General features: G+C 38.5%; 1 protein-coding gene and 1 long non-coding RNA gene across 5 annotated transcripts in view; one reads left to right on the top strand and one right to left on the bottom strand.

Annotated features, from left to right (window-relative positions):
- The window catches only part of LOC114885223 (alpha-2-macroglobulin-like), a 73,542-nt gene extending 66,387 nt beyond the window's left edge, over positions 1 to 7,155 (top strand). For all 4 annotated transcript variants that reach the window (XM_029204802.1, XM_029204803.1, XM_029204801.1 and 1 more), the window contains 8 exons: positions 717 to 940; positions 2,562 to 2,780; positions 2,940 to 3,067; positions 3,961 to 4,051; positions 5,157 to 5,225; positions 6,094 to 6,196; positions 6,633 to 6,674; positions 7,015 to 7,155. In XM_029204802.1, coding sequence (XP_029060635.1) covers positions 717 to 940; positions 2,562 to 2,780; positions 2,940 to 3,067; positions 3,961 to 4,051; positions 5,157 to 5,225; positions 6,094 to 6,196; positions 6,633 to 6,674; positions 7,015 to 7,031 — 893 coding nt within the window. In that variant the 3' untranslated portion in view covers positions 7,032 to 7,155. The remainder of the gene's footprint in view (positions 1 to 716; positions 941 to 2,561; positions 2,781 to 2,939; positions 3,068 to 3,960; positions 4,052 to 5,156; positions 5,226 to 6,093; positions 6,197 to 6,632; positions 6,675 to 7,014) is intronic.
- The window catches only part of LOC114885229, a 42,654-nt gene continuing 24,421 nt past the window's right edge, over positions 3,120 to 21,352 (bottom strand). The window contains exons 4-5 of the long non-coding RNA XR_003791042.1: positions 8,252 to 8,407; positions 3,120 to 3,891 (exon numbers count right to left, since the gene is read on the bottom strand). This is a non-coding gene — a long non-coding RNA (uncharacterized LOC114885229). The remainder of the gene's footprint in view (positions 3,892 to 8,251; positions 8,408 to 21,352) is intronic.

Raw genomic sequence — 21,352 nt, 5'->3', positions numbered from 1 at the left:
TACAATATATTAAAAAGGCCATAATTTATTTAGAGAGTCTCTCCTCATGGACCTTTTCTTGTTTCTTATTTACTTCTATTGCAAACCATGCTGCAATGAATACTCATATACCCATCTCCTTGGGGCGGTGTGTGAGTTTCTCTCACGTGTACTTAGAAAGCGTAACTGCTCATTAGCGGGCTCAACACATCTTCCCCTTTGCTGGGTATCATCAGATTACTCTCCAAAGAGCTGTTTTCTTCCCACAGCAGTGTAAATCCGTCCCCGTTATTTCACACCCTGTCAGCCTTTGCTATTTTAAGGATTACTCTACTTTTTTTTAATCTAATGAGTGTACACTCCATTATCTCATGTGGTCTGTGATCCTCATAAGAAACCTCTGAGGACAGGCTTTACAGAAAGTTGAACAAGCCCTAGATAGGGTCTGGATAACATCAGATGTTGGAAATTACCACAACCAGAGAACTTGCTCTGCCATTTCTCTCTTCCACCAACGCAACCACCGCAACCATTTGAAAATCTAGATGGCACAGCTTCTGACTCCTTAGCCCAGATGAAACAAGCCTCGTTCAGCTGTCTGTAGGCAGGAAGTCGCCAGGTAAGATTTAAGAGATTATCACTAGAAGGCAACCCGCACTTCAGCACTGGCCCTTGTCCTTTTACCTGAAGTTAAATATGAACATGTGGTCACTTGCAAATCTTTTTCTCACCTCCAGATAATTCTGTCCACTGGACACGACCTCAGAAACCCAAGGCACGAGTGGAGCATTTGTACCAACCCCGGGCTCTCTCTGCTGAAGTGGAGATGACAGCCTATGTGCTCCTCGCTTACCTCACTGCCCAGCCTGCCCTGACCTCGGAGGACCTAACCCCTGCCACGCTCATCGTGAAGTGGATCTCAAAGCAGCAGAACTCCCAGGGGGGCTTCTCCTCCACCCAGGTCTGTGGTTAGCGAGAGCCTTTTACTTTACCTTCAGGTAGAAAAATGTTTGAACAAGATGCAAACACATACAAGAAGAAAAGAAATGAAGATAAGAATAACTTGAAATGAGAAGAATGTTATTAGTATTCAAGGACGGTGAGAAATAAGAAAAAATGAGAGTCAAAGAGGGCTGAGGGGGCTTCCCTGGTGGCGCAGTGGTTGAGTCCACCTGCCGATGCAGGGGACATGGGTTCGTGCCCCGGTCCGGGAAGGTCCCACACGCCGTGGAGCGGCTGGGCCCGTGAGCCATGGCCACTGAGCCTGCGCATCTGGAGCCTGTGCTCCACAACGGGAGAGGCCACAACAGCGAGAGGCCCGCATACCGCAAAAAAAAAAAAAAAAAAAAAAGAGGGCTGAAAAGAAAATGCCAATTCTGCCCCACCCCCATCCCATATTTTTATCACAGGCTCCTATTTCCAGTAATAACTCTACATCCCTAAAGCAATAGTGGGGCACCAGGACCCTACACACAATGGCCACAGCAGAACGAATTTAAAAATCCACCATTCTTCTGGAAGTTCTAAGAGTCCTTTCAAGTTGTTCCCAGAAACACTATTCAGAAACCAATCACCTCTCCTTGCAAAGCTCTCCATTTCTAGGTCCACTTTGACTGGCTTCTTTTAAGGCTGACACATTTCATGCTTCCTCTATCCACCTCTTAATATACAAACATTTGTTCATTGGGAGCATAAAGAACTATCTTTATTCAACCAACCTCCTGAGCCTAACTATATAATCTTATATCTAAAAAATTCATCAATATAGACAGAGCAGGGAGTTTCATCTCCAGAGAATTCAGAGGTTAGCGTATGCACCCTAAAAGAGAAGCAGAATGTGACAGAAAGACATTCCATCCTTTTTCCACTGTATTTAATCTCTTATTTTTCCATATAAATGGAGAAAATAATTTTGTTAAAAGTTATCATTCGTCTCTTAGAAAATTATTATTTGAAGGATGCGAGGTTCAATGTGGATGAGAATTGAGAATATGACCTGCCCGCTGGAGGGGGACCCAAACTTCTGATGAAAAAGAGAGAACCAAATAAAAATGTCAACAAATCCAGAATATAATTATTCATTTTTTATTTCCTCTGGAGAAACTGAAGCATGACCCTGATCATGGCTGCAAAGGACCCTGGGTTTTCTCAGGGCACTGACCTCAGCAGCGGAGCAGAGTGTAGCTTGGGGTGAGAGCCAAACTAAACTTTGGTTGGGTGGTGACAGATATGACCACAGTTATCAAGAAAGACATCTTAGGCAAATAGCTAATGCTAATAAATAATTCCCATTCATATATATTCTCCACATTGCATACCTCACATATATTTATAGAGAGAAAAGAATTGATTTTCTGAGAAATAAATTTCTAAAGCATATAGTACAAGGCAGATATGTGAAGGTTATGGTTCTGTCATCTATCTAAGGATTACAATCAATCTTGAAATGAGAACCTCAATATTTAAGCAGTGAGGGAAACAGGAAATAAGAAATCAAAGCCCCTTTGTGGCAGCTAACATGGGCCTTTGGGTCTTCAAAGGGTCAGCATGCCTAAGTGGGTTCCCTCACCTGTCTCTTCCAGGACACTGTGGTGGCTCTCCATGCTTTGTCCAAATATGGAGCAGCCACTTTCACCAGGACTGGGAAGGCTACACAGGTGACCATCCAATCTTCAGGGACATTTTCCACAAAATTCCGAGTGGACAACAGCAACCTCCTGTTACTACAGCAGGTTTCATTGCCAGAGGTGCCCGGAGAGTACAGTATGACAACGACAGGAGAAGGATGTGTTTACCTCCAGGTGAGATTCCAGGGGCAGGTGGGGACAAAAGGTCCAGAGCAACATTGTCACTGAGAAGGCCTAACACAGCAAATCATGGGGCAAATCAAAGAAAGAGTTGAGGAAGTTGGGAGGAATCCTGGGCAAGGGAAAAATCACAGATCTTTGTCTGTTCCACAGACATCTTTGAAATACAATATTCTCCCGAGAAAGGAAGAGTTCCCATTTGCTTTGGAGGTGCAGACTCTGCCCCAAACTTGTGATGGACCCAGAGCTCATACCAGCTTCCAAATCTCACTGAGAGTCAGGTAAGATCTCTGACTGCATCACGCAGTTCTGGGTATAACAACCAATCTTCTTACTGGAACTCCGCATTAAGCAGAGCAGGGTGACAGTGAATGTTTGTTCTACCTTTATTGAAAAAGCAACGTGTTCTCGTGTTGACACAGAATTTCTCAGTGATGGGGCATACATTGTACATCCCCCAACTCCAGGATCTATTAGTGTCTAGTCTCATTATTTACAGCTTATTAATTCCCCTCAATAATAAATAAAGAACCTCTAACCTGAATTCCTGACTTTATTCTAATGTAATTATTCATCCTGATTTCATTCTATTGTAATGAAATCCTATATTATTCTTGCTTTATCTGGGACAGAGGTGGAGACTTCTTGAAAAGCGCGAATAGAAGGAAGTAGTGACTCTCTAGTTAGAATTCCTACTGGTAATAATTAAATCTCAGATTATACATAAAATAATCAATTTTGGGGAAAATACATACATAAGCAGCCATATTCAAATACCTACAGGGCTATTTGTATCTGTCCTCAAGAATATTATAACCTGGTTGGGGATACTATTCAGGAAAAGAGGCAAAGTATATGTAACAAATAACTGGGACAGATTAGCAGTCTTATGCCCAGCTAAGCATCACTTACAGAGCTTTCTTCAAATGCAGATCCTCAGAGTTCACACCCATGAAATTCTGATTCATCAGGTCTAGAGTATAGGCCTGGTCTCTGTGGCTTTAACAGGCTCCCCTGAAGATTCTAATGCACAGCCAGTTTTTTGAGCTACTTGGTAGGAAATTTAGGAAGACTTCTGGTACTTTTCAGGGCTGTTGAGTGCTTACTGTGGACATAGAAAAAAAAAAATTAATAACACAGAAAATCCTAATTCCTTTCTTCCCTGGATCTTTAGTTACACTGGAAGACGTCCAGCCTCCAACATGGTGATTGCTGACGTGAAAATGGTATCTGGCTTCATTCCCTTGAAACCAACAGTGAAAATGGTAGGTTTACTATAAGCCCAGGAGACCCTATTTTATTTAATATTTTATGTATCTCTAGACTACGACAACATTAATATAAAAATACTACTAAATTAACTTCTATCAAAGACATTACTGTCTCCAAAAGGAGAAATATAATTTAGCACGTTTATATGGGGGTTTGTTTGTTTGTTTGTTTTCTCATTTAACTTTGTTTAAATGGGTCTCAAAATTTTATGATGGATTTTTGGTCAAGTTTCCATTAAGGTATTAATAAAAATACTAATTTTAAAAACTAATAACTCAAAACTGCCGCCCACAGAAAAACAAATGATCCATAAAACACTCTCCTTTTCTTCTAGTTTTACGATACATTGTTATCATTAACCAGTCTTTCACTACTAAGTTCAATGGTCAACTCAGATGGTTTTGAGACTGGGCTTCCACCATTGATCAAACTGGGGTAGCAGGTATTAGGGATCACATTCATTTAGCCTTCTGAGCTATCTGGGCAGACCTGGTGACCTTGCCAGCTCCAGCAGGCTTCCTGTCCACCGCTTTAGGGACACCCACAGCAACAGTCTATCTCTTGTCATCAACAGCACTTTGCTAGGAGCCACATCTACTAGGAAAAAATTGTCAGCAGGCTACTGCTTTAATGGAGCTTAGAATCTTCAGAAGATAAAGCATACACACATGAACTAGTGAAAAAAATATGAGAAAGATTGATTGACATAAACCAGAACTATTACAGAAGTACAGAGGAAACTGAGATTGCTACAAGTTATAATAAGCAAAAAAAGTAAAAACACAAAAACCTCCTTCATGAAGGAATGGAATGTGAATAGAACCTTGAAATATGGGTAATTTCCAAGTTTAGGACATTTAGTTCCCTTTTCTTCAAATAAATCAATTTACACATAGGTCCTGTGTCGTATTAAAGTTAAACCCTGCATCCCAATTATCTTTCATTTTTAATTCTGCCACATTATTGCCTTTGCTTACAAAAAGCATTTGAAGAAATTTTACCCTCAGGCTTAATTTGGTAATAAACATTCTTCTTTTCTCTGGTTCCCCAGGGTTTTCTTCTGTTTATTAACATTTGTGATGTCTTAATTTTCTTCAGCTTGAAACATCTGACCACGTGAGTCGAACAGAAGTCAGCAACAACCATGTTTTGATTTACCTGGATAAGGTGAGAGCCCTGCCATCCTATCCAAAAAAAATATGGAAAATGAGCTACCTGGGAAGTGAATGAAGGCATTTTGGAGACATCACCTCCATGCTAAAAATTTGAGAATTCTAACATTAGGCCCAGTGAATATTCTCCTCTCCTTCTCTATTTATATTTCATCTGGGACTATGGGAAGAAATGACTTGTTATAATATTGGGATATGAATATTTCTAGGACCCCATAAGCAAGAAATTCTCCACAAAAGGTGCTCATTATGTGCACAAGTTATTCTGAAGACACATATAAGGAAGTAACCATTATTAGTCAATTATTGTATCAACAGCACATCAAAAAGACAAAAGGGGGATATGCTATCAATCTCAGCAAGGACTTAGACCATAAAACAACAAGACCAGTGCACCAATAAACCAATCTGATTTTATAGTTGTATGTTGTTGCATAGTTTATTCATTCCTACATTGACGGATATTATAGTTTACAAATTTTATGAAACATAGGCTGCAGTGATCCACCTTTTATATTCCTTTTTGAGTCGACACAAGTATTTCTACAAGATAGAGTAGTGAAGCTGTACTGAATCTCTGATAATTAAACATAAACACAGCTATTCAAACAATAAAAAGCCTGCATCATTCACCCCCTATGAACAGAGCTATGCACTCACATTGATGGGAGTATATGAATAGTTTTAGTTATTTAAGAAACAATTTGGGGAAGTTTTCACCTACTCTGAGAGCTTTTGGCCCAAGTTAAGTACCCTGTTAGTTGACAAAAAGTTTTCCCCAAAATAGATGAATACTTAAATTCACTCAAAGAAGACAGAGGAAAGCTCCCTGGAGAGCCATTTAATTCCCTTTTGCTTTATAGGTGACAAATCAGACCCTGAGCTTGTCCTTCACGGTTCTTCAAGACATCCCAGTAAGGGATCTGAAACCAGCCATAGTGAAAGTCTATGATTATTATGAGACAGGTGAGTGAAAGCAAAGTTCACACAGAAATTAAACACCTGATCACAGAAGTTTAGATTTGAGAGATGTGTTGGGGCAATTCATGACACTAACCACTCTCATCGCTTCATTCTGTCTCTATCGAGTCTGATATAAATACATTATTACTAACACAAAGCACCTGTAAGATATTTGGTTCCCTTTTCTTCGGATAAAATCAACTGTAGGACAATATGGAATTTAAATAAGTGTAACATCCGTACTCTTACCCTTCAGGAGTTTAGGGTAAAGGAAAGCATAACATAAAGTATCTGAAAATATAAGACAGAAAGCAGCACATCAGATGAATGCTGCTGAGGTTTCTGATGCGATTCTTCCCACAATGAAGATGCTTTCACTGACCTGTAACACAGATGTTCGCTTTCCCTCTCACTTCTGACTATTTTTGTTTTTGTTCAGATGAGTTTGCCGTTGCTGAGTACAGTGCTCCTTGCAGCAAAGGTGAGCAATTCACACTCCTTCCAGACGGAGTCAGAACCCCTTCGGCTTGCCCCTCAAATCTCCTCCATAAAATTCTAGCTAAATATTTCTCATAGACATCATACTGTTCACAGTGCAACTTATTATAGAAAAATACATTTATTGGGAAAGGGCCCCTGACAGTCATACCTCAGACAGTTCACAGAATTGCATATTAGATAATTTTAAGTAACGGATCTCATTTCCCACTATACTAATTGGATTTCCTCAGGAACCATGCTACCCAGATCTAAAGGAAGGAATATTCACTGTTCTGGAAACCCAAGTCCATCTTAATTTTCTATTCTTTCCACTATCACAGACACTGGAAATGCTTAAAGACCACATCAATGAAAACTGCTTTGCTAGAATCCCTGTTCCACAGACTCAGGTCTCCATGGAAGAAAAGAGTTTTTATATCTCTGAAGGCTTGTTGAATAAACCTTTTTCTCTGGCCAGCCCATATTACTGTTTACTCATTTATTCAATAAACACTTATTACACTTCCATGTGATTCCCAATAGACTCCTGAGATAAAAATTCACAGCAATCAAGGGCTAAAGGATTTCAAAAAATGAAAAACATTACAGAGGTGGTGGTCACAGTAGGCTTCATTTAGAGGTTGCAGGGAAAAGAAGAAAGTATTGGATTATGTACTAGGAGCATGTAAAGTGAGTTTGGTTATAGGATTACCCTAATAAAAAGCTGAAGAGTGGATTTATGAGAGAATAAAAGGCTGACTTGACAAGGAAAGACTTTCTACATTAAAGGGAAATATGAAATAGAAAGTTGGATATGTCCAACATTGGGAGGCAGCATAATTAATTGGGACTTGATTTGAATTGGAAGTTACGTGACCTCAGAACCAAATCTGCCATTGACCAGTACAAGTGATCAGTCAGTTAACCTTGGGTTTCAGATTCAAGAAAGGATGACAGAGTGAAAATGCTGAAGAGGTGATTCAAGTAGATGTGAGTTTTCCTAGAAGAAAGAATATATAGGATTCAAAGCCCAAATAGGACTGTTGTTACATCTTTTTTCTGCAACTTTGAGCCAGAACCAAAGGACGGATACAAACTCAAGAAGGTATTCAGAGGCATTAAGTATTAAAATCATCCATTACATGGATGGAGGGGCAGAAGCTTCTGGAGTTTGAAGAGAAGGTCCCTGAAAAGTCCTAGAGTCCTAGTCTTCATCTGGTTGAGTCTGACAGAAGCCTGGATGCTATAAACTAAGAGCTCTAAAGGACTTGAAGTTCAAGCACCCTTAGCTCTGTCTCCAGGCTAGGCAAAAGTGAAAGATAAATGTTATCACCTTTGTGCTAGATTCTACTCTAAGCACCTCATAGGTATTAATATATCAACTCTATGAAATAGGTATTCTTATAACAAATGAGGAGAGTGAGGCACAGAGAGGTGTAACTTGCTATTCTGAAAAGTAAACTAAAATCCAGTGAATAAGAAGCTTAAGTCTAAGAAGAAATATTGAATTCAGCACCTGCCAATCTATACAAGGAGAAAGAATACTTACTCTATAAAGTACAATTAAATATATCTTACCTCATAATCTTCACTTGGTCTTAAATCCCAAATACTCTTCGTATCTTGTTTTGTGAAAAGTATTTTCTTGCTCTTGCTTCCCTTTTTCCTCCTTGTATTTGATTTCTCCTCATCCTTTCCCCAAATGTTTATCCATTTCTCCTCAGCCTTTGTGTACTTAAGAAGACAAGAAACAAGTTCTTTAAAATTGAACAGCACACGTTCACCCTGATCCATCAAATAGTCTTACAATAAAACCTAACACCTTTACTCCAGTCAGTTCCAATTATCTTATTAGGTTATTTGTGGTAGTAGTTCATTAGTTTCTAGTCATTTGGTTTTCAAAGTTTAGTGTGCATCAGAATTACCTAGAACACTTGTTAAAACATGTCAAAGCACTTGAATAGATATTTCTCCAAAGAAGTTATACAAATGGCATATAAGTACATGAAAGATGCTCAATGCTATTAGTCATTAGGGAAACACAAATCAAACCCATAATGAGATACCACTTCATACCTAAAAAATGGCCATAATTGTTTTAAAAATTAACGAGTGTTGCCTAGGATGTAGAAAATTGTAACCCTTGTTCCCACAGCTGGTGGGAATGTAAAATGGTGCAGCCACTGTGAAAAAGTTTGGTGGTACCTCAAGAAGTTAAACATAAAATTATCACATGATTCAACAATTCTGGTCCTAAGGACACACCTCCAAATAATTGGAAAAGGGAACTCAACCAGTTGCTGGTACACCATTGTTCATTGCAGCATTAGTCACAATAAGGTGGTAATCAAATGTCCATCAACAGGTGAATGGATAAATAAAATGTGGTATATACCTACAGCGGAAAATTATTCGGCTATGAAAAAAGATAAAGTTCTGACATTTCTACAACATGGATGAAATTTGAAAACATTATGCTAAGTGAAATAAGCCAGAAACAAAAGGACAAATATTGTATGATTCCACTTACATGAAATATCTAGAATAGAAAAATTCATAGAAACAGAAAGTAGATTAGAGGAGACCAGAGACTGGGGGCAGGTGGAAGATTGGGGAGCTATTGTTTAGCAGGTACAAAGCTGCTCTTAAGAGTGACAGAAAAGTTTTGGAGATAAATAGTGGTGATGGTTATACAACATTGCATATATGATTAAAGCCACTGAACTGTGCATTTAAATGATGGTTGAAATGGCAACTTTTCTATTCTATATATTTCACCATATTAAAAACGCAAAAATAAAAAATCCAGTGCTAGGCATATCAGAGTGAAAATTTCGAAAACAAAGACAGAGAACATATATTAGAATGAACAGACCACTCAAAAGCAATAATTGAAGCCAGAAGATAGTGAAATAATATACTCAAAATATTGAGAGAAAATAACTTCAAATCTAAAAATATATACCCAGATAAATCATCACTTACAAACAAGGGTCAAAAAAATTTTTTTTAGATGAACAAAAGACAGACTAGGAGAAGATATTTTTAATTCAAATAAACAATAAAGTATTAGTGTCTAACAGAGAACAGACTTGTTTAGGGGGAGGGGGTCGGGGAAGGGATGGAGTGGGAGTTTGGGGTTAGCAGATGTAAGCTATTATATATAGAATGAATAACCAACAAGGTCCTACTGTATAGCACATGGAACTATATTCAATATCCTATGATAAACCATAATGGAAAAAGATACTAAAAAAGAATGTACATATATATAACTGAATCACTTTGCTTTTTACAACATTGTAAATCAACTATACCTCAACAAAAGAAGTATTACTGTCTACACTATATCTTTTAAAGGCTATAAATCATCATGAATAAGACAAATCAATAGAAAAATGGACAAAGGACATGAAACAGCAGTTCACAACTAAAGGAAATATAAGTGGTTGGTAAACACAGGAGTTACCTAGCCTCATTAGTAATCAGAAACATGCAAATTAAAACATTATACACATCACATCAGGAAAAATTTTAAAGCTTGGTAATATTAAATTTGGCAAGGTTGGGACTTCCCTGGTGACCTGGTGGGTAAGACTCCACGCTCCCAATGCAGGGGGCCCAGGTTCGATCCCTGGTTGGGGAAATAGATCCCACATGCTGCAACTAAGAGTCCGCATGCCCCAACTAAGAAGTCCGAATACTGCAGCTAAGAAGGCTGCATGCCACAACTAAGAGTCCATATGCTGCAACGAAGATCCCATGTGTCGCAAATAAGACTCAGCACAGCCAAAATAAAGAATAAATAAATACTTTCTTTTTTAATTTGGCAAGGTTGCAGAAAGGGATTATATACATCGAAGGGCAATTTGTTAGTATTCTAAAATATGCATACACTGGTAACAATTCCACTTCTGAGCATCTGCCATAAAGAAATATTCCATGTGTAAATAAGGAGACTACACAAGAATGTTCATTACAGTACTGTTACTAAGAAAAACTAGAAACCACAGTTTAAGTATTAAAATGGCTAAATAAAATGTAGTATTGTGCCCTGTAATACTACAGAGTAGATAAAATGAATTAACTGGCTCTGAATTAGAACATTCAGAAACTCTTCTTCCATTAGATAAAATTCTTAATCCTTTACACATAAATGGCAATTTTTACCCAGCTGGATCAAGGAAGGAGAGAATCACAGCAAAATCAATGGAAAGTTTATATAATCCCTTAGGCAAAAAAAAAAAAAAAAATTGATTTTCACTTGAAATGTTCAATGAGTAAATTTGCTTAATTTACCTTAAAACTCAGAAGAAACAATTAAAAAAAAATAGTAAAGCCTGGATTTGAATTCCAGTTTTTTTGTTTTTCTGTTTTCTTTAATCCCTCTACAATGGCTCTATGCTTGTGGACTGTCTTAAAAGATGTCCTTCATGTATCCTTAAAAAAAATGCAGGGTGGCAGAGAAAGAACTTTAGCAGGGTAATAAATGAGCCATTATTTTCACTGGACAATGAGCTTGAGTCCTTTTTGGTATAACATTAAAGATATAAGATTTTAATTTCCAGAAGTTGACACTCTTACCGATGTACTTTATTTTTCAGGTCATTTTTAGAAATGAATGAAATTACCTTAATTATCAAGTTCAGCTAAAAAAATTAATGAATTATAATTTTACGGATAACAATAGTTTAAAAAGTGTTTATTATGTTTTTCACTTTGTGTATTCTGATTAGTTTCTAATTTAAAACTAGTAAGGGCTTCCCTTGTGGCGCAGTGGTTGAGAGTCCGCCTGCCGATGCAGGGGACACGGGTTCATGCCCCGGTCTGGGAAGATCCCACATGCCGCGGAGCAGCTGGGCCCGTGAGCCATGGCCGCTGAGCCTGCGCGTCCGGAGCCTGTGCTCGGCAACGGGAGAGGCCGTGACAGTGAGAGGCCCGCATACCGCAAAAAAAAAAAAAAGAAAAGAAAAGAAAACGCAGTGTTTATGGGAGCGATTAAAAATGAGGCCTGACAGATCAGTTGAGACTGATTTATCAAAGGTGTTCAAAGAAGTCTATGTTTTATCCTGTAAGTAATAGGAAGCCAATGGAATCTTTTAAAAACAGGATAGTGGCATGATCATATTTGATTTAAGATGGTAACAAGAAGCAGAAATGGGCTAGAGTGGTAGGGACAGGTGGTAAGGAGACAATTACAGTAGCCCTTATTTCTCAGGAAAAATGTGTGTGGAAAATGGGCTGTGAATATATTCTACTTCTTAAAACTGATTCTTTCATTTTTAACACTTAGAGAAAGCCAGAATGCTTCGCATTAATATAACAAGTTCTAGACCAAAATGAAAGTCTACAAAGAAATTTTAATATGTGGGCCTACTGTAAATAGGTTCAGCTTCCTATGCAGTTTTTTTCCGAGTCCATTAAAAGCCATAATTGACACTAATGGCAAGTTAGGATCAACAATTAATGTGATTAATTATGCATCTTAGTTTGAACTAAGAGGAGGAATGGGGGACTACTAAGATAAGGTTAGACATAAACTAAAAGGATTTTAAAGGACAAATACTGATACATAAGAGACACATATAGCATATACTAGATTCATGCCTCAGATTCTGAGCATTATAGTGAAAGACCATCTTGGATGTTCTGCCAATTTTTTTTTTTTTTTAATGTGCTTCCCTTATGCTTGTCCCTAATCTGATACCTTAGCAGAAGTTCTTAGATGCCCTCTTTTCATGTACAGTAATGAAAGATAGCCACAGGGTGGCAGCAAAGGTTAAAAAATATGAGTACTGCTGCTTTATTAACTAAAAAAAACTTTGTAAAAAAAAGTTAGGCAAAGAGAAAAGAGAAGGAGAGGAATAAAATAATCATGGAAACTTATAGTGAGAAGACAACAAAATAAGGTAACTAGCACACAAATTGTCCTTACTGGTCCACAGAATTGCATTCTGGGAATAGTGATTTTGTTTGTGTGTGTATGTGTGTATGGCGGAGGGGAGGGGAGGGAGGTTGGTTGGTTTTCTTAGAATCAGTATATTCTACATGAAATATTACATTTCTTTGTCTTCTGTGAATGAAATGTGACTCTAAACCCCAGCCCCATTAGACTACAGGAAATTTATCTCAAATATTCTGGGGTTCTTCCTACGTGGTGATCTAATACAGGGTCAAGGTATTGCATCCCACCCCACGGCAGTCATCTGTCTTTAGTTTACATGACTGTTTTAGATCCACCACCCTGTGGCCTCCCTATTGTTCAAAGGGATAGGCATATTTGACAAAGAACAAGTGGCTGGGCCTGGGATCCAGCCTTCCAGGTGCTCCATGCAAACCTTCTCTGTTAATTCCCCCAAGGAAATTACTGACCTCTCTGCCCAGCCTGGAAGAATTGTTTTGGTCTGGGGAAATGTTTTAAGCATTTAGTCATTCTAGTTAGAAACCTTAGTCTCTTAATTGGCTTTCTTCCTTCTTAAATTGTTATTCCCCTGTTTATTCTTTTAAAATCAAAAGACAGGAAACCCTGCCCCAAACCTCCCTTGAGGTTCAATTCTTTCAAATTTTCTACATAGACAATCACATAATCTGTGAACAAAGACACTTTTATTTCTTCCTTACTAATCTGTATAGCTTTTATTTCCTTTTCTTGTCTTGTTGCATTAGCTAGAACTTTTGGGACAATGTTGAAGAGAAGTGGTTAGAGGAGACATCTCTCTCTTGTTCCAAATTTTTAGAGGAAAGCATCTAGTCTCTCAGCATTAATATAATTAGATGTGGGGTTTGGGTGATTTTATTTTATCAAATTGGGGAAGTTCCCCTGTATTTGTAGTTTGGTGAGAATTTTTATCATAAATGGGTGTTGGGTTTTGTCAAACACTTTTTCTGTATGTATTGTTATGAGCATATGATTTTTCTTCTTTAGCCTGTTAATGTGGTGGATTACATTCAGCGATTTTCAAATGTTGAACTAGCCTTGCATACCTAGAATAAATTTCACTTTTCATGATGTAGAGAATTATCTTTACACATTGTTGGATACAATTTTCTAATATTTTGTTGAGGACTTTTGCATTTTTGTTCATGAGAGAGTCTGTAGTTTTCCTTCCCTGTAATGTCTTTCCCTGGTTATGGTGTTAGGAAGTCTTCCCTCTACCTCTATTTTCTGGAAGAGATTGTAGAGAATTGGTATTATTTCTTCTTTAAATGTTTGGTAGAATTCACCAGTGAAACCATTTGGGCCTGGTGTTTCTGTTTCAAAAGATTGTTAATTATTGATTCAAGTTATTTAATAGATATAGACCTATTCAAATTATCAATCTTCTGGGAGAACTGGCCCCTTTGGCAATATGGAATGCCCCTCTTTATCCTTGACTGTTTTCCTTGCTCTGAAATGTACTTTATCTGAAATTAATATAGCTGCTTCAGGCTTTTAAAAAATTAATGTTAGCATGGAATATCTTTACTTTTAATCTATCTGTGTCTTCATACTTAAAGTGGGTTTGTTGTAGACAACATATAGTTGGGTCTTGTTTTTTTTTTATCCTCTGTAGTAGCATCTGTCTTTTAGTTTATGTATTTAGACCATTCACATTTAAGTTGATTTTTCATATAGTTAATCTCTAAAATATTTAAACTGTTTTCTATTTATTGCCCTTGTTATTTACCTTTAATCATCCACTCTTTTTTTGCCTTCTCCGATTTCAAGTGAGCATTTTTTATGATTCCATTTTCCCTCATCTCTTAGCAGATCAATTATTCCTTTCTCTTTTTCTTCTCCTTCTGGTATTCCCATTACCTGTATGTTACACCTTTTGTAACTGTCCCACAGTTCTTAGATATTCTGTTCTATTTTCTTTTTTTTGAAGTACCGTTGATTTACTATTCTATTTTTTTTAATCTTTTTTTCTTTGACCTTCAGTTTGGGAAATTTTCAATTCTGTTGACAAATATTTTGAATATCCTGATACATGCCAGTTTATTGACCTGTTTGATAATTTCTCTCAAATATACAGCTAGGATTGAAATTGTTGGGTGAAATAATATATACAAACTTAATTTCAGAATTCAGCAAGAGAGTATTCTAAAATGGCTGCAACCAATCTATACTCCCTCCAATAGTACATAAAGGATTCCCATTTCCATTATATTCTTGCCAACATTTAACCAACTTTCTAACTTTTGCACTATTTTTAAATAAAAAGTCTTATTTCTTGATTGCTTTAATTTTTACTTCTCTGATTACTAGAGAGGTGGAGCATCTCTTCATATGAGCCATTAACATTTCTTCTTCTCCAAAGTACTTATTCATGTAATTTGCATATGTTTCTTTTTTTGTATTTCATCAATTCTAAATTGCATATTCTTCACACCTTAACATCCCTGAAGCTGGGATACATCCGACAGTGGATAACATCTATTTTATTTATCTGTTGCTGCATAACAAACCACCCCAAAATTCAATAAGTTAAAAAACAACAGGGCTTCCCTAGTGGCGCAGTGGTTGAGAGTCCGCCTGCCGATGCACGGGACACGGGTTCGTGCCCCGTCCGGGAAGATCCCACTTGCCACGGAGCGGCTGGGCCCGTGAGCCACGGCCGCTGGGCCTGCGCGTCCGGAGCCTGTGCTCCACAAGGGGAGGGGCCACAACAGTGAGAGGCCCGCGTATAGCAAAAAAAAAAAAATTGTATTACATTTCACAGTTTCATGGATTGACTGGCCTTATCCAGGTGATTCTTCTGATGGTCTTGCCAGGGGTCTCTCATGAAATTGCAGGCTGATAGCAGTTGGGACTGCAATCATCTGAAGGCTCCATTGGGATTCTTAGACAGCTTGGCTTCTCCCCCTCTCCATGTAGCCTCAGGGCTTCTCCTTGAGCTTCTCCAACAGGGTACCTGGACTTGTTACATGGCATTTCAGTGCTCCCAAGAGTAAGAGTTCCAAGAAACAAAGGCAGAAGCTGAAATACTACTTATGAACTAGCCCAGAAGTCATGTAGAATCACTTCTATCACATTTGATTGATCAAAAGCATCACAAGGCCAGCTTATGTTCAAGAGAAAGTGAAACAGACTCCGTGTCTTGAGGGAGAAGATGCAAGATCACATTACAAAAGAGCACGTAGTTGGAGGTATTGTTGTAGCCACTTTTGGAAACACAATTTGTTAAATCTGCCATTTGACTACAAAATCACATCTCTCCCCCACATACAAAATACACTTAGCCTCTCCCCAGAAAATCTCATCCTATTATGGATGCTCTAGGATCTCACCATCTAAATCAGGTGTGAATGGGGTTTGGGGGTGAAGTTCCTTAGGTAGTACTCCTCAAGTATAGTTCCTGAAGAAATCTGTTTTTTTGTGTTGTTTTGGCCTCACCACACGACTTGTGGGATCTTAGTTCCCCAACTAGGGATCAAACCTGGGCCCTGGCAGTGAAAGCACCGGAGTCCTAACCACTGGACGGCCAGGGAATTCCCTAGTTCCTGAAGAAATCTGAACTTACAAGATATCTGCCCTACACAAAAACTCAGTAAATGATAGTGAGACAAAGAAAGGATAAGTGCAACAAATATTCAATCTAGAATGAAGAGTAGGGAAAATGTGCTCTACTTCTTGATGTGGCAAGGACATAGTGCAAAAGAGCTTGTGGCTCACTATTTTGTACACTTCAAATATGTGTAGTTTATGGTACATCATTTATACCCCAATAAAGGCATTTGTTTCTTTGTTTTTAAAGAGCATGTTTGATGGAAGACATGCAGCCACCTTTGGAAACACAGTCTGCCACAGTATTTTACACAGTAGCTGTCAGGTCGTCATTCCTTGTTCATGTATGAACTTGGTTGTTTTCCCATTGACCTTCCCATTAAATGACTTTAATCTCTCAATGGTTTAGTTAATGAGTCATTTGAAAAAGGAACTGGAATTCTGATTGTTGTTTGAAACGCTCCCTTGACATCTTCTAGTAAGGTCAAAACAGTGTTAGCATGAAGACCTACTGAATGGCTGTCAGCTTGGCAAACAATCTCAGAGACAATAGTGAGGCCCTCTTTGAGGAAATGCTGCATTACCAGCAGTGCATGATGACACAGAACACAATATTGTATATAAGAACATGGAGTATAAAAGTGATTCAGAAGAAATGCACTCTAAATGAAAATAAGTTTTAGGAACACTGAATGCCAGATGTAGGTATGGGAGGGAGGCACAGAACAGAAAAGGTAGCTGACATTGCAAATATGTCATTGCTATGTATCAGCCAAATAGTGAAAGAGCTCCTGATTTCCAGCCAAGTGTTTTCTACAGAACACTAAGGAAAGATTTCCTGATTTGGATAACCCAACACAAAAGGCACTTAAACAAACAGAAAAATGGATAGCATGGCTTTTGTCTTTCAAAATGGGGTAGGGGGTTAAATTACATTTTATTCCTTAAGGACAGAAAAGGCCTGGGGACCTAGCACTGTGTCTGTGGCTCTGATGATTCTGTGCCATATACTGGAATTATGTATATGTGACTATGAACTATTCCAAAATGATAAGATTAGCACTTAATTCTACCCTACTTCTCCTTTCTCTCCTACTTTTCAGAAAGCTTCATTTTCTATAATCAAATGTCATCTTTTTATTAAAAATGTGATGTGTTTTTGTTTTATCCTCTTCTGTTCTTTTCTTCACTACTGATACTTTTTACTGATACTTCCACTTTCCTTGCTACTTAATGTAATCATGTTTTTTTGTTCTTATTCACTCATTGTCATTCTAGGACTAGTGTCTCTAACTGGCAGTGACCTGAACACAGTGTACAAGCAATCTTGTTAATCAAATGATCCTAGACTTCTATTTTGAAAATGTAGTGACAAAGGGAATGATTTGCCACAAATGAACTCTTCGTATCTGAGTAAAGTCAACGCAAGAATTTTTCTAGAATCAAGGTAATAAGAAAGTGTTCCTTCCTCTAGGGATTGGATATAACAGATTCTACCCATGATTGGCCATTTAAAAACAAAACAAACAAACAAAAACCTGGAATAATGGTCTTTAACTCAGTACCCTCTGAAATGGCCTTGAACTGAATGCTTTAGCAACTCTTAGATCACTGCAATCATCAACTTTGACCACAAGAGGGCAATTAAAATCACAAGAGATTATCACGCATGTTTTTAAAGTGGATGACTTGGGGAAAGAGAAGGAACGAAGCACAAGGTACTGTGATAGGAGAAAATGAATTTTGAATTTTTAAAAAAACCCCTAAATTTATACATGTGCAAAAACCAAATAAGACCATTCTGTCAATCCTCAACTTCTGTGTATACAAATTGATACCTGCAAACTTTAATACAGTCTAAAACAAAATGTCGATCTTATAACCAATTCAAAATTTCTGCCTACGTTCCTCTCAGTTCTTAATATTTATTTATTTATTAATTTTGGCTGCACCGGGTCTTAGTTGTGAGACCCGGTTGTGCAGGATCTTCGTTGCGGCATGTTTAGTTGTGGCATGCAGGATTCTTAGTTGCAGCATGCATGTGGGATCTTGTTGCCCTACCAGGGATGGAACCCGGGCCCCCTGCATTGGGAGTGTGGAGTCTTACCCACTGGACCATGAGGGAAGTCCCCCGTCTCAGGTCTGATTCTTGTTTCCACAGACCAACAGTGGGGAAGTGAGGCATCCCTCTATCCTCAGGAGATGGGGATTGGAAGAAAGAGGCAAAGTCTCTCTTTCTGGTACTCTGTTATCTGGCCTCGCTTTGTGTGGAGGATACCTGTGATGGTCGTTTGATGTGTCATCTCAGCCAGGCAACAGTCTCTAGTCATTCAATCAAACACTAGTCTAGATGTTGCTGTGAAGGTATTTTTTAGATGTAAGTAAAGTCTATAACAAGTTGACTGTAAACAAGGGAGATTATCATAATCTGGGTGGGATGGGTTCAATCCGTTGAAAGGCCTTAAGAGCAGAGGTGAAGTTTCCCTGACAAAGAAGAAATTCCACCTGTGGACAGCAGTGCCAGCCCCTGCTGGAGAGCTCTAGTCTGCCCTTCCTGACAGCCTGCCCTTTGAGCTTTGGACTTGCCTAGTTGGCTCCACAGTGGCATGAACCAATTCCATGCAATAAACTTTTAAAAATATATCCCCTACTGGTTCTGCTTCTCTTGTTGAACCCAGACTGATACGATACCCAGATACTAGTTATCTCTTGTGGGGCACTTCTGTGGGTTTTAGGAGATCCCACCCAGATAAATACACCCTTGAGGAATTTCTGCACTGCACCATTTCCTGATACAGGTGATATGCTCTCTGGAAGGCCTCTTAACTTTACCTTAACTCTCAACTTATGGTGAAACATTCCACAGGACCTCTTTCTTCTGGGGTCCCCTTGAGAATAAAGCCCTTTGTAGACAACTCAAACCCCATTACCTTCTTCTGCTTCCTCCTATACCCACTGAACAAATGGTGAAATTGCGATGTGCATCCACTGCATCTACCCCTCCTTACCCTGGCATTAGGGGCAATTTCAGCTAGCTTCCCACCACCAGACCTCTCCAAGCAACATTCAGACAGAAGTTTCTCTGCCGTCCACAACAGGGTACTTAGGTCAAATTCTTCCAAGCACTCTTGTTCTCCAGTCAGCCCCGGATCTACAAGTTTCCATAGCTGAGCAACACAGACTGGGGAGTAAGACTGTGTCTACCTGCAGCAAACAGGGGCCCTCCAGTTCCTCCCCCACTTGGCCTGGGCAGAAGGAGGGGAAACAGGCCAGCAATCTCATCATCTACAAATTCCTTCAAAGAATTCGCCTCTGTAATTAGTCTTGAACTTTTCATTATATGGGCTGTTGGTAACTGTCCCCAGATGAGTTTGGAAAGTCCTATGGGGTGTGTCTAAAGACTCTCTTTGGAACATAGGTTTAGATTTCAACCAAAATCTTGAGACCACAGAAAAGAAGTCTCTCTCATCACGGGGCAAGTTTTTGCACTCTCACAAAAATTGATTATTCATAGGTGAGCTCCTATCCGGAATTTTATATCTTTAAAGAATATTCCCAGGCTGCTCTAGTCTCTCAACAACATTTTCCACTAGTAGCTTTGTTCTGAGTCTAGGGATATTTGATGGGTCCCCGAGTCTGTCAGTGAATGCTATACACTACAGACTCTTAAAGTCTCCTGGATGAGCCTTCATAAATGTAATCACTGTGCTCATTTCAGTGTTTCACTAGCAAATGCACCAATTTTCTATCCTTTTTGACACAATAATGCTAATTCCAGTTAGTTCCTGGTGCTTCTATAATTATGCTCTTCACTAGAGGTCAGTTGTCTTATACTTTCCCTTAACTAATTTAATCTTAGAACAGAGAATGAAGGATTTCAAATGATATAAAGAGAAAAATTACAAACTAGGACAAAATATTTTCAGCCTGTATCACACACAGATGGTTCATTTATTTAGTATATAAAAAACTTTTTCCTCACTAATTATTTAGGAAAAGATCACCCAATTTCTTTTTAAAAAAGGATAAAGGCTATAAACTGTCAGTTCACAGAAAAGGAAATACAAATGGCTCATAAGCATGTGAAAAGATGCTCACTATAATTCTTAATAAGAGGAATACAAATTAAAACCACACTAAGTGGGACTTCCCTGGTGGCACAGTGGTTAAGAATCTGCCTGCCAGCGCAGGGGACATGGGTTTGATCCCTGGTCCAGGAAGATTCCACATGCCGTGGAGCAACTAAGCCCGTGTGCCACAACTACTGAGCCTGCACTCTTAGCCCACAAGCCACAACAACTGAAGCCTGCACAGCTAGAGCCTTGCTCCGCAACAAGAGGAGCCACCGCAATAAGAAATGAGAAGCCCTCACGCAGCAACAAAGACCCTACGCAGCCAAAAATAAATTAATTAATTTTTAAAAACGCAATGAGAAACGGTTTTTCATCTCTTTAATTATTTGCAAATATCAAAACATTTCATGAAAAACTGCATTGGTGAAGATGTAGAGGAAAATGAAACTATCATTGCTGGTGGGAGTGTAAATCTGCAGATTTATGTAAAGCAATTTGGCCTGTCTACAAACACTCAAAAAGCACAAAATTACATCTGTAGAAATATAGTCATTGTAGCATTGTTTGTAAAGGCAAAAGAGAGGAAATGATCTAAACTTCCATTAATAGGAGACTAGCTAAATAAATTGCTCAATCCATAAAATAGAATTCAGAATAAGGCAGTGCTAATGAGTATTAACATAGAAAGAGTCAAGATATACTGTTAATTGGGGATGGGGAGTTAAGTTCAGAACAGTGTGTATACTATGCTACAACTTGTGTGTATTTGTGTGTGTGTGTATGCACACTCGTGTACATAAATGCTTATGAATAGGTTATATCTGGTAAAGAACATAAGAAGTCGACAGTATTTTTCTCCAGGGAAAGGAACTGGTGAGCTGGTAATCAGAGGTGGAACAGAGATTCTTTTTTCATGGCTGTATATCCCTTGTAACTTTTGAATTTTATACTGTGAGCATGCACATCTTCAAAACATGGTAAATAATAATTTGAAAGAAGTAACACATAAAGAAGAGAATCACAAACTGTGACAAGAGCTTTGAAGAAACTAAACAAGTGGATGTTGCAGAGAGTTAGGAGACTGGCTATTTTGGATAGAACAATCATACAGTATGGCTC

The sequence above is a fragment of the Monodon monoceros genome, unplaced genomic scaffold (assembly GCF_005190385.1).
Source record: "Monodon monoceros isolate NGI ecotype Baffin Bay Population unplaced genomic scaffold, NGI_Narwhal_1 Super_Scaffold_6, whole genome shotgun sequence".
Taxonomy (NCBI): Eukaryota; Metazoa; Chordata; class Mammalia; order Artiodactyla; family Monodontidae; genus Monodon; species Monodon monoceros.
The sequence above is the reverse complement of the archived record's forward strand: the minus strand, read 5'-3'. Positions and strand labels throughout refer to the sequence as shown.